A 14254-nucleotide genomic window follows, 5' to 3' on the forward strand; every position below is an offset into this window, starting at 1 on the left:
CAGTCTGGGATAGTGGAAGATGTCCCTGTCAATGCAGCTGGACTAGATAATCTGTAGAGGACCCCTCTAACCTGAACTATTCTATAATTATGTGGTAGACTGCATAGCCTTTCCAGACAAATTGAGCATTTTCATTGAGCATTATATCGTAGTCTTCAGATAGGAGGAAAGAATATTTTTTTAAATTATTGCCTATATTTCCCTTAATAGAGTAACTCATCTCCACAGTCGTGGTGCTGTTTGTCCGCTTGTCATGTTTTTTGTGCTCAGACACTTCAGGAAGAATGGCAAAAGAGCGGGGAAAAAAGTTTTGAAGAAAAATGTCATAAAGCACTTTTTAATTCAAACATTTCCTTTGTGGTAATCATTCAAACATAAAGGTTCCTGTCTTCTTCACTAGCAGTGTGTGTGTATTATTATATAGACTATATTTGGCATTGCCTGCAGAGTCCCTGGGCAGTGCTCCAGCCATCCTCAGTGACATTGCTCTTGCATCACTGGGTTGTGTAACAGGCACTTAAGTCTCAAGTAGCCCTTTGAAGCAGTGCTTTGAGCCGAGTCCCAGAGAGCTGCTGCCTTTCCAGCACTTGCCTTTACTGATGTAGTGCTGTACCTGTCTCTATCACCTCCTGCACTACAGAAAATTTGAAAAATAAATTAAAAAAAAATGCAAAAGCAGTCTTTTTACTTTCACTTCTTGATGTGAAATCAGAAAAATTAGTTTATTTTCTCCAGTTAAATTATTTTATAGTCACAAAAGGAAAAAGAGAATAGCTGTATACTGTGGAATACAAGACCAGTTACTCAACAGTTTATTACATGAATTATGGCATTCTGAGATCTATTTAATGCTCTTCAGTTATCTTTGAAATTTAAATCTCCATGAACATGTGTTAAAAGTATATCATTCAAAGCTCAAAGTCTGTGCATAATAGAGGTGAGTACTCCATGCTGTCCAATATTTTAAGTAATTTGATCTTTGGTTAGATAGTCAAACTTATTTCCTGTCAAGTAAGTGACAAGATGCTGTATATTTATTTGTTGATAATTTTAAAGGTATTGCAAACTTGATTAATTGATAAAAACAGTTGAACCTTCATGCTCATGTTCCACTGTACATAGAGACCAAGATTTTTCAAAGCTACTGGTTATGAGCATGTACTTTAGCTTGACAGCCTGACCTAGCACCTGTAAAATGTTCATGCTGTGAAAACTTGGTGCTTGACACCATAAATTATAAATGAAAAGCTAGTGGAAAAAGTGACAGATTGATGAAGTGAAACAGAGAATTACAAAGCTCAAAAACGTTAAACTGACTAGCTGTGTGGATATTTAATCAAAGGAGATAAAAAACATTTTAACATCATTAATATAAACCTAGGAGATATCTCAGGGAATATTTGTCACGAGTGTAACAACTCTGCTTTCTAAGAATTTGCATTTCTTTTGGTGTATTTTTGAGGTTCTGTGTTTAAAAAAAAAAAAAGAAAACATGTAATATAGCCAAATGGTAACCTCATTTTCTGAGTTGCCTTTATGTTACAACCTGGAACGTTTTTTTCATATGACTTCTGCTAAACTCCTTCTCTGTGCATCATGGTCACTTTCAGACTATAGCAGTAAGGCCAGCTGTATTTAAATAGTTCACTTCTCAGGCAGATAACGTATCAAAAAAATTAGATACCACTTCAAGAAGCAAAGGAGAAAAACTGATCAATTTGCTAGAGAGCATTTACACATTTGAAAGTCATGACTGCTTCTGCTTTGATATGCCCAGAACTCGTGGCTCTACTGATGACTTGCCTTATCTACTGACAGCTAAAGTCATTACTAACCACATTGCCTCTAACCAGCAGAAAAACCCCAAATGTAGACTTAGTAGTCCTCCTCTATCCTTTGCACATCACTTGCTTTCTTAGGTGTCATTGTTGGTACATTGCAAGTACAAGGCAGCCACTTGCTCAATCCCTCAACCCTCCCTGGTGGCATGGGGAGGAGCATCAGAAATAGTAAAACCTTGTTGGTTGAGATAAGAACAGTTTAATAATTGAAACAAAGTAAAATGTAATATAATAATCATAATGGTGATGAAAAAGAACAACAACAGTTGGGATTAAAAAGAGAGATAAACAAAACCTAAGAAAAGCAAGTGATGCACAACACAGTTACTCATCTCTCACACATCACTCAGCCCATTCCTGAGCAATGATCAGCCCCTTCCAGCTGACACCCTGCAGGTTATACACTGATCATGGTGTTCTGGGGTGTGGAATATCCCTCTGGCCAATTTGGTTTAGGTATCCTGGCCATGCTCCCTCCCAGCCTTTTGTGCACCTGCCCACTGGCAGAGCATGAGCCTCAAAGAGTCCTGGGCTTGGGGTGAGCATTAGCCAGCAACAACAAAACATTGCTGTGTTACCCTCATTATTCCCATACTAAATCCAAAACAGCACCGCACCAGCTACTAAGTAGAAAATTATCTCTATCCCAGCCAGAACCAGGACATTGGGTCAATAGGGAGATCAGGGAGCATGTCTTTTAATTTCAGTATGAAATAGTATCTTCATCCTGTTTGTGTGGCATTGCCATAGGTCTGGAGTGGATAATAATAAATGTCCTGTCACTTCTGGAGGCTCATTTGTATGGCTTGTGGATGAATTCTGAGTGGTAGTTCAGACTAGAGCTCTGCAAACTGATGGGCTTTTCCAGCCCCTGCACCACTTCATACAGACAAGCTTAGCATTCCTGTTGGCTGGCAAAAGCAGGTGAGTCAGGACCTGCTATTTCCTGCCTGGATGCAGATTTGCTTTGCTTTCTGCATTGTAATTTTTCTGCCTGCAAAATAGGAATGACCCCATTTCATTTTTTATGATGTAAAAATATGGACTGGATGAAGGTACACTCTGATTTAGCTGCCTGGAGTTGAAAAGTTACGCTGAACTACAGAAGTAGTGGGCCTGGGCACTGCAGAAGAGCCTGCCTTTGTCTGGAACTTCCCTGACTGTTGTTCCCATCTCAGGTTTGCCTCTGTGTCAGTTTCAGACTCCCACTTCTTGCTCTCAGCCTGTCTGAAGCAGCTCTGCAGCTCTGAACACACCACCCTCAAGGGCTCTGCCAAAAATTCTGGACTGGTCCCTTGTCTTAGTTCTTGAGCCAGAGATTCTCAAACAGCTCTTCATGGGGCTGTGCTGCCAGTCAAGCACAAACTTCAGTTGCTTCAGCCTTTGTCCCTCTCCTGACATTGGTCTCTTCTGTTCCTCAGAGTCACCAAATTGCAAATTTTTCATTATGATTATTAAGTGACTACTTGAGTAGTCAAGAGAGAGGCCATCTGTCCTCTCCGTTCCTATTTGTGACGTTATCAGCTGTTCTCTTCAAAACTTCTTTCTTTAAAGGGACTGCTGTGGAAAACTCCACGTTCCACACTTCTCAATCCACTTAAAAAAAGACAGATGATGAGGTTGAAGGGTACTTCTGTATCAACCTCCCCAGGTGTGCATTGGGAAAAGGCAACAAACCTTTGCCATACCGTTTCGTTCTTTCCTATTAGAGAGGCTGCGTCTTTGGATCAGAGCAGGGCAAAGAAGAATGGGTGCCTAGGGTGGGTTTGATTATGCCCATGAAATCCAGTGTGAAGTTTCTACCCCACTTGAAGAGGAAATGCCAAGAAGTATGGAGTATAGGAGCAACAGCCATGGAGTTATTAACTTCCTAATTAGTCTGGCTGACAGTTATGTATAGCTGTTGTTAAAATTTTCCAAAAGCTTTTGTATGTTGGTTTGTGGGGTTTTTTTCACTTCTGGATGTTGTGACATAAACTTTTTGTTCATTTTATCACCACTCAATACAAGTATTACAGTAAAAGACGTAAAAGAAACTGTGTGTAAGAATGCAGAGTAGAAAAGGTTAACAGCAAAGTGAAGAATACTAAATTCAGCATTAGTCCCAACCTAAGAGAATTGGCTTCAACACACAAGTCATTTACCACTGCAAGGAAAGATAAATCCATTTATCTGAATTTCAGTTGTTTCTAATTTCCCTAATGAAGATATACTCAGGTTAATAAACAGGGCTGACAAAACTCTCAGGTATTCGTGTTCATTTAGGAAATGCTGCCCAGTAATCTACTGTTGACATGAACATGATGGTGAATTGAATATCAGTTAGTATTTTCAAGGCAGAATGAAGATTATTACATAGGGCAGCTGGACTCCTATCATCATTTTGTGACTCCTGTTTTTATCAGGGTTAGTTCTTGATCTCCTTGTATCTCACATGTGGAACCAAAAGCTTAGAAAAATAATACAGCTCTGGTGTTGTTTTCTGGAGCTGTGTGCAGCATTAATTTATCTCACTTCATTTTAACAGCAATCTCTGCTGGAAAGGAGTATCTTGAAGCTGAGTCAATGGTAAGAACACGTTGTTTCCCTGGTACCTAAACCACCTTTTCCCCCCGTTTCATTCTTTGGGAGGAGCACATTAGAGTAGAGCGAGATGCCTCTTTCTACTGGGACTTCCTGTGTTCTGTGTTCACTGCCTGTCCTGCAGGGCTGACACTGCAGTGCTCAGACCACTCTGGTGTACGACAAACACAGGAGTTCATCCCTTCTGGCTGAGCTATGGATTTCACAAGCTTCTCCTGCCTTACTTTCCCATCTGAAAGTGCATTGATCAGCAAAATCACTTTGAAATCACTTTGACACTGCTCTTGGGGATAAAGCTGTGTTACAGGCTAGGAGTGGTAGGATATTATCTACTCATTTTCCATTCCACAATTATCTGAGGAAAACTTGGGGCCTCATCTTTTCCTGAGGTAAGCCCATTTATTTTAAATGTGAGTATGCTTTCTTTTTACCTCAGTAGTTTTATTTTTTCTTGTGCTGATGAGTAAGACTCACATGGGAGAAGCAAGTGCCTTAAAATACAAAATGTTTACAGCTGTCTTAGAGCAAAATAACCTGCTGGGTGGCAGAATAAGTAGTTAAGATCTAACCATGTACAATTTGGAATTGTAATTGTTATCCTAGAAAGATTTCAGTGTAGAAACTGTCACGTGTTTCTGCACTGACAGATAAATTTTCTCTATGCATTTGGTGCCACTGAATGTATCAAGTGGGTTTCCAAGGTTCCACTTTGTATCCATGAAATAAAACATGGAATCCAACTTACTGGGAAAGACTGTGTCTTTAATTGACTCATATTGCATGCTTTTCACTGATAAATTGTTTAATGTTTCCCCTTCCTTTGATGTATTTGTTTGTGTTATAGACAGGGATTAAAATAATGGAAAGAAACAGAACACAGAATTTTGCTGTTATTTCTTTTGGGTGCAAGGATTTATGTTTATTGAAAATAACTCTGTCCCCCTCTGGTATCTATAAATTTAAAATTACAACAGTTGATTATCAGAGATTTTGATAGGTGTTTAAAGTATTACAGTTGCTTATTTTACAGTGAAATGGCATTGGTAAGGGAGGAAAAATGCTCTTGTTAAAATGTGTTTGCGGTTGTAAACTTTAAACCCTGAAGTTAACTTAGAGCTTGCTAATTTATTTTTTAACTCTACTGTCCTGCTTTCAGAAAGGTGTAACTGAGGGGTCTGCAATGGTTGGCAATGCTAATAATGATATAACATGAGAATAAAGGGGTTTGTGTTGATTTTTAAAGTGAGAATGGAAGAAAGGAAGTGTGAAAAAAGGATGTTGTAAAACTGAAACATTGTTATGACAATGTTGGTTTGCATTCCAGAGAGAGATGGAGCAGTAGGGTTACAGCAGCCTTCTTTTCTAAGGAGAACATGCATCTTTGCATGTAAGGTATGGAAAAGATAATTATATGGGCTCTACAGTATGATAAATTTTAATTTCATTTAAAAAATGATCTTGCTAAGAAACAGGTAAGAAGGTGTTCTAGGAAAAAAGTTCATGTAAAAGGTGGGTGGTGGCTTTTTTTCTTTTTTTTTTTTTTCTCCTTCGTAAGAACCACTGCTTGTTTTAGTCTTGTTTTCTCAGAGCCACAGGATTTCAAATTATATCTATCCAGGAAGTCATAGCAAACAGTAAGACTGAAACACATAACTGAATCAAATGAGAAAATAGGGGAAATTATTCCTTAAGCACCTGTGTGTAATGTAAGGAAAGAAAAATGGTGCTGGGGGGGAATTAGTTTTTGAAGATTCTCATTGGAGACCTTGTGTGATGGAGGAGAACAGTACCAAGATAAAGACAAGCATTTATCCAATATATCCATCTAATAACGTTGCAAACTTCTTAGCACTGACAAGATGAATGTATCATGAATGGGATGTTGGGTTTAGTACATGAAATATTATTCTGGCCAGTTCTCATTCATTAAAACAGAATTTTAAAAATGTTTGTGTGAGTTTGAAAATATGAGAATAAAAAAGGTGAAAAGGACTTTTAAAAGTTCCCAATTAGGAAATCATTGATCAGTAAATAAAGGCCAGTTTTGGATAACAACCTACATCAGAGGTAACACGAAAGCACAAACTAGAAATATAAACATTTCTCATAATGAATGGAAAAGAGAGGATATATGTGGAAATTAATGCATGTTAGAAAATATGAAGTGTAGAAAACTGAAAATAAAATGTAATAAAAGCCCAAGCCTCACAACACTCAGGATAATGGAAATTTCTCTATTGAATTATGAATAAAAATGTTTGTGTGAATGGTATTGAACTATTTTTAGAAAGAGGCAGAAAATAATGTGTTTGAGATTGGGAAAATCAGAAATAGTGATTTATTCATATAACGTGAAGAATATGAAGTACTCCCCATCTGGCATAAATAGTTCTCTTCCAATAGTCCTGAAAGAATTGGCTGAGGACATCTCTGGGCTATTGATGGCAAATTTAATGAGTTCGGGGACTCGGGGAATTCAGGAATATTGGAAAAGCGTAGGTGTTAGAGTTGTGGTTTGAAAAGAAAAGGGAAGCACCATTAACCAGGTAACTAGATTTTTATAAAACTCACATTTGGAGAGGATTCGAGAAGTCATTTATCTCCCCCGCTCTGCCCCAAGGCAACAGGAGATTATGCAGAAACCAGGCCTGACAGTGTTCAAGGTGTCTTAAAAGCCTCCTGGAGTGGAGATTCCCCAACTTCCCAATTAGTCACAGCTCTCTCTCTTCTTTGCAGCTGTAGGGTAGCAAGGATTTTCCTGGAGTCTAACATAAAACTCTTGGAAATGTTGAGGAGGGTGGAAGGATTACTCTCTCTGTTCTGCTGGCTCTAATCCCGCTTATCTCGGGCAAACAGCATTGTCAATACTTTGTTTTCTCTCTGATTTGCTGTGACTCCTGTACACTTCCCTGGCAGAATTGCTATCTAGACAGGTGCTCCTCATACTCTATTACTGCATCTCATTAATCTTGCCGAAACCAGAGAGCTGTTGCATGCAAAATAATGAAAATTATGGAAAAGGATTCAATTGATACGTGCATAATGAATGCCAGTTTATTTGGTTTATGGAAAACAGGCCTGGTCATAAAACCAAGGATTTAAATAATTTTTCCCAGTTGATTGCACATTAATTGCCAAGGTAACTTGGATATTGCATATCCCCTTCTTCTTTCTGTCTTCCTCAGGCAGGCAAGCCACAGCAGTAATATGTTGAGATTTTTTATATTATAACAAAATATGACAGTGTCTTCTGACAATAAAAAGCTGAAATTTTTTTTTACTAAATGGGTTTTTAAAAAAACAAGGTCTAAGAAACCTTAAAGTCGTTTTAGTGACTGTTGAATCACAGAATTCGAGATATTTGTTATACACCATTCAATATTCTAACATTTTTCATTAGTAACATGAAAATAAATATAAACTCAATACCTGACAAAAGAGTAGTAAATAAAGAAAGAAGGAAGATGTGCAGACAGGGAGGAGCCTTTATCACTTAGTAAAGGTCAGCCTTTGCAAGTGAAACTTGTTTTAATATAAACAAATGGATCTTTGTACATTCAAGCACAAAAATATAACCCAAACTGAAAAAATGAATGATGAAAAGGAGTGAGTCTGTATAGGACAGTGTTCTTGTAGAGTAATAACAACCTATGACTGTAATGCTGCAGCAAAAAATAGGCTAATGTGACCTTGGATATATAAACAGGATGTAAAAATAGCCAGGGCTCTTAATACATATTGTTAAAAGGAATGATTTCAGAATACTGCATGTGATCCTCTTTTTAAAAATGAATAAAAGCATAAAACCTGAAAGAAAGTACAGACACTTCAGAAGAGAACAACTCTCCTGAGGGCTGGAAGTGAGAGACTTCAAAAGCTTTGTGAGTTTGTCTTATAAATATAAACTTTGCAATCAATAATAAAGTTCTCAGGGGCAAAAACAAAGATGCCAGTTTTGCCCATTTCTGGGGGTCATCTGTAAGGCCTCCCTACCCTGCTGGAAGATACTGAAACTTTCCAGCGTTTTTTGGGGTATCTTTTACTCAGTACAGATGAGATATTCCTGAGTTGTAAGTGCTGTCTTCAGAAATTAATGTGTCTCCTTCTATTTCCTTGCAAATATTAGGCCTACCCACTACGAGGTATGAAATGTCTACAATGGGCAGATCAAACTGGGTGATCTGATACCAGACTGTGATTCCATGAAGTTGGCCAAAATCCTTTATTATTTGTGTTAATTTACACATATCCTGTCTGGAGATAGGTAAAAAAAGAAGAAAAGAAACCGGTGACTTGAATATTTGTGAGGCTTTTTCCTTGGTTTTACAGACACAATTGCAGAGTTCATCTTTGGAAGAGTATTTTGGAATTAGAATTAAAATTCCACATTCTCAGTCCTCGGAGCTTTGCTCATCATAATTTTAAGTAAAACAGTTTCCTTGGGACCAGGTAAAATCTCTGAAAGGATTAATTTCAGTTGTAAAGTCTAATAATAGCAGTGTAAGATCTGTCCAGAAAAAAGGAAACTGAAGCTCAATATGACATAATGAGTAATAATAATATAATATATATTAAAGTATGTGCTGGAAAACAAAGCTAAACACTTCTAAGTATGAACTGTGCAGGTAATTAAACAATAGGCTTACAGGTGTATGTTTAAATCTGTATATTATTGTTAGGCAAGTGTTAGTATCCCCAGTTCAGTTATTTAAGGAAGGACATTCAAGTGCTAAATCATGAGTTCTTTTCATCCAAAGAGGTTTTTTTAAAGGATCCTTGAGTTCATTTTGAATCATGACATGACTTTGTAATGGCAGACCTAAACTCTTGTTCACTGTGCAAGCCATCACCTCAGAAAAGTGCCTGCTAAAAGTGGAGCTTGGATGTCACAAATGTCAATAACATTGCTTAGTCTCAACCAATGTACTCAGAGCCTTTTCCATAAAATATTCACCGCAGTAGTTCCAGACACACTTTTGTTTATGCTGGCAGCTAATGGCTTCTCTATAATGGCCACTTCTCATTTTTTAAAAGAATGGAGCTTTTTATGGCATATAAAGGAGCATAAATAAGTAAATGTAAGGGCAAGGGTCAATAAATATGGCTTGCTGATCCCACTAACTTTTTAGAGAATTTTCTCCTTTTATTCATCATAGGTGTAGTGCCTGCCATCTCTTTTCAGTCTCTTTGCCTGTGAATTTCCAGTTCTTTTGGAACTTTCCCTATCCTGCAGGCAGGGGGGAAGCCTCCACTCCCATGTGTAATTCAGATGTTTACATGCTGGCATTCCTCTTAGCCTGGAGCTCTTTGGCAGAGGAAATTTTCTGCCGTAAGAGCTGTGGGTTAGAAGCTTCTTGGCAGTGCAGATTTGTCTGCCATCAGGTCTGTGCTGCTGGGGATAGGCTGCTTCTTAATTACCTCGTTTAAAGATAGCTTGGGTGTCTTTGTCCCACGCTGAAGTCTAGCACGTAGCTATCTCCAAACCACTGAAGTGTGCGAGGATTTTATTGCTTTATCCGTGTCCTCATTTGTGTAGCAGGCCCTGTTGAATCCACAGCTTCACTGGAGTTTGTGTTTCTTTGGCATAAGCATAAGGTTTACTCAGTATTTGCACATTTTTGTTTGATAATTATTTTATGTCTTGTAATACAAGTGCTGTTGGAGAGACAGTCTTTTCATTGTTAGGATTTTCTTTTCTGACTCTGAAGGTGATACCATTCTAGTTCTGGTTAGTAGTTGTTTAGTAGTTTGAATTCTCCAGTTGGTTTGAATTTTCCAGTTCTTACAGATTTGGTAGCTCTAGGCAAGAATAGTGTGCATTCAAGAGCCTTGGTATGTCAAATGTATCAAAAATTGTATTTTAACAGAACTCAATTACTCATTGGGGATCATTTGGTAAATGTATATGAGGAATATTATTAGATCATGGCTCAACTAAATCTAAACTTAATGTACTTTCAGTGATGAATTTACTCTGGTTTTTAATTTTTTTAATGTATAGATTTGAGCCTTCAAGTAGTACTTGATTAATTCAGGCAAGGAATTAATTAATTCAGGCTCCACTGAAGAAATGAATTAGTTTTCCTTTCTGTATTTTGGATCTTGTTCCACAGAAGTATTAATTTTGAATACCTGGATGATATTTATTAAATTGCAGTCTTGCTACCAGAAAAATTGTAAAACTGAAATGACACTTGAAACCCTGATGCCGTTTGTAGAAGGAATTTATTTCTGCCTGCAGATCCATAGGAATAGCACTTGACAAAGGGCAAGGTATAACTTGAAACTCAGCGGAAAACAAAATACATAACAAATGTATTCTGGGTGGAGAGAGGAGGGGGAGAGATGGAGAGAAGAAAACAAATATCTAAGATGACCTGAAATGTTCTCAGAAACCTGCTGAGTTGTTGGTCTGCTCTATGAAAAAAGAAATATCTAAAGCCACTTTCTTGATTTTTTTGGAGGTAACAGATCCCCTGTAGATTTTAACTTAAAAGTTTTACACAGGAAACTGCTGCATCAAATGTGAAGTGGGAAGATGCTTTTCTTGACTCCAACAAGAGCATGGTAGCCTGACACAATCAGAAAATACTGGCACCTGTAAATCACAGCTTTTTAAGTAAGCAGAAAACAGCGATAGTCTCAATAGGGATAAGTGATCCAATGTTTGGAAGTAAAATAACCATTGTAAAAGATGGTAATTTATACTCAAATTTGTAAAAGATGGTAATTTATACTCAAATTGTTCACAAAACTTCACACAGTGAAGTGGTGAAGAAGTGGAGAGCAGAATACTCGCCTTTGTTGAATACCTTTTCAGAATGTCATCATTTCTTCACGTACACCATTAAGTTTTTATGTGGTTTATGTTGAGCTTTCTACTTGCCTGTAAGTCTATTGACGAGACAGCAAACTTCATTTTCAGGGTAAAAGTCAGCATTCATTCAAATGTAGAGGAGCTCTGACTGTCACTAATACAAAAGAGAAGGGAAGATGCTGGGTCAGCTTCCTTCTAATAAGCTGCCAAGTTCAGTGTCCATCCCAAGGTGCCTTTTCCATAAGGCAGAAAAACATGACCTGGCTTCTGCTGCTGCTGTACTGATTTATAGAAACACATTCTAGATAGCTGTACATTAACTATTTGGACAGACAAGAGGTGGAAGACAGTGCACAGCAATATAAACCCCACAAATGTATGGATTGTGGGTCACGTTCCAAACTAAGTGCTTAATTATTTTTCTCCATCATTTAACCATTCAAAGAAGAACTGGAATTAGTGGGCTGTAAGGAGGAACTCAGCAGTCAAAACACACCAACTCAATAATTAAAATAAACTGCCCTATATAATACTTAATTTTGTGCTTAAATCCTAGTTTAGATTTCTGAAGTTAGCGGGTCGGATGAAACAATTCCATTAGAGGGCAGTAGTACCTGTGGGTAAAATGTCTCGTGCTAAATATTTTGTTTAGCATCAGTGAATGGAAGTGAAAAATGAAGCTGATGTAATTTAGCATTAAAATAATGCAGAAACATTTTGTAGTATACAAGTACAATAATGCACATCCTATCATATAACAAAAAACCAACATGAATATGACAGAACTGATGCAAAATACATGCAGCAGCTTTTAACACTGATACTACAGCTAAGATAGAAACTGAAGTTATTTGTTTTTCTGTGTTCTCAATTTGTAAATTGTATGACTTTCTTTCTGAGAAATTTATGAGTTTCATCAAAAAATCTTACTTGTGAAACTGTTTATTTTATTAACTTTAATGCTGCGGTCTCTCCAGATTTGCAGACAAGGGATTGCAGGAATGTGCATGTTTACTCAGGCACCTTTTAATGGTTAAATTTCAGTAGTGTATTGTGTTTTGCCAATGATTTCTGCAAAAGATTAAGGATTTTTTGTGAGTTTTGAGATGTTTGTTAGATAAGGAAAGCCATGAAAGCCTAAACGAACCTGGCTAACATGGCAAGTTCAGTCCTTACTGTTTTAATAGTTTATTATGTCTAATCCAAGCAATACCACAAACACCATTTCTTTTTCTGTTTTCAGTTGTACTACTTGATACTACAACGGCCCTTGGAGAACTAGGATGGAAAACATTTCCCTTAAATGGGGTAAGTCTCCCACCATTTTGGTTTTTTTTGGTCTGGATTTTGGCATTCGGACACTCTGGAAGTGAATGGCTCATGCATGGGTGGATATTGTTGCAATATAGACTCATCAGAAGGCTTTAATTGTTCTTGGGACTGGAGTTGCCTGTGTTGTGAGTAGGAATAACAGATGCAAGAGTGACATGAGTACACATTATTATGCCCTTCTCCTGCTTTTCTGAGTGCTAAGTATCTATCTTACTTTAAATCCAATTCTAACTGTTACACATCATAAAGTTTCATATTAAAAACTCCTACGCAGGAGGAATGTGTTATGATGACTCTTTTTTTGTGTGTGTGAAATAAAAGGAAAAATAATTTTCAGTTTTGCAAATTGGAACAAAAATTTTATGGCTTAAGTGAGAACCATTATGGACTTTAGCATCTGATAATATGGTATCAGATAACCTAAGTCAGAAAAACGAAAACATTAATAGTGTCTGTTATCCTTGGGGACAGTGAAGAGCAGCATTTTTACTCTCTAAAGTTCAACCATCAGTGCTTTGCCAGTGGCTACACTTTCAGAACCTGTTTTTTTCTTTCCACCCAGCTAATGCATGTCACAGAATATCAGGGGCACTTGGAGTTTCACTTTTAAAGGAAGATGCACTGTTCTGGAGCATTTAACACATTTTGTATCAACTTCTAGTTCTGATGTCACTGTACAGTATTATAATTTTTATACCAGGTTGCATTATCTCTTGATTCTTGTGTACGAGGCATATAATTACTTGCGTCTCTGAAATGAGCTCAGAAAATACTGTTTTTCTGAGAGAAACATCTTGTTCCATTTTCAGTCATTTTATTTTCCATGATCTGTTCCAGAAGGAAGTAGAAATTGTCTACCCTCAGCACCCTAATAATCCATTTTTATAAAATGCCTTCTGTGTCTTTGCCCTCAGGGATTTCAAGCAATGTGACATTTCTTAATCTCAGCCTGTTTTCAACCTTATGGATTACTCTTTTTCTTTGTATTCCTAGACATAAATTCCATCTCTCCCAGATACTTCTGTGTTTTACATTTTGTATGCAGTCTCATGCAATCTGAGTTACAATTCTGAAAGTTTTATTTCCTTTAAAAATCCCAGACAAAGCAAATACTGTCATAAACCACAATGAGAAAATCCATCAAGGAATTTTTGCTCTAGCAAAAAGTAAGGACTGTCATCGACCATGATGAGAAAATTCAGTGAGGAATGTTTTGCTTGAGCACCAGGATGAGCTCCTTTGACGTGCACAGTACATTTGGAAAGCACACAAGATATAATTGCAGTTATTCTGGAAATTCTTAAAAGCTTTAGGTACTCCAAAAGCAACAGCGATAGTATACAAGCACAAAAACATGTGCCCTCCAGGTTGATTTAAAACATAGGTGTTATAACATATATTTTTTGGCTCATCATACATACCTTAAACAATAGTTTTGCAGCCTCTTGAGGTTTTTGGGTCTTAGGACCTCTGCTGTGTATTAAGAACTGGCAGCACTTACTACAGTACAAGGAGTTTACATTTCAGTAAGAACCTGGAATTCAATTATTAAACTATTTCCCAAAAATATACAAAGTGGTTTGAAAAGAAAAAAAAAAAAAAAGCTAGAGTAAATGTGGGGGGGAAAAGTGGTTTGTAACATAAAATCACAGAATCATTTATGTTGGAAAAGACCTTTCAG

General features: G+C 37.3%; 1 protein-coding gene across 1 annotated transcript in view; it reads left to right on the forward strand.

Annotated features, from left to right (window-relative positions):
- EPHA6 (EPH receptor A6) overlaps positions 1-14254 on the forward strand; it is a gene marked incomplete at its 3' end in the record, with an annotated part of 381057 nt that overhangs the window by 15254 nt on the left and 351549 nt on the right. Inside the window, exon 2 of the mRNA XM_082277981.1 lies at positions 12485-12549. Coding sequence (XP_082134107.1) covers positions 12485-12549 — 65 coding nt within the window. The remainder of the gene's footprint in view (positions 1-12484; positions 12550-14254) is intronic.

This window comes from Coloeus monedula (assembly GCF_965178545.1).
Source record: "Coloeus monedula genome assembly, chromosome: 3".
NCBI lineage: Eukaryota > Metazoa > Chordata > Aves > Passeriformes > Corvidae > Coloeus > Coloeus monedula.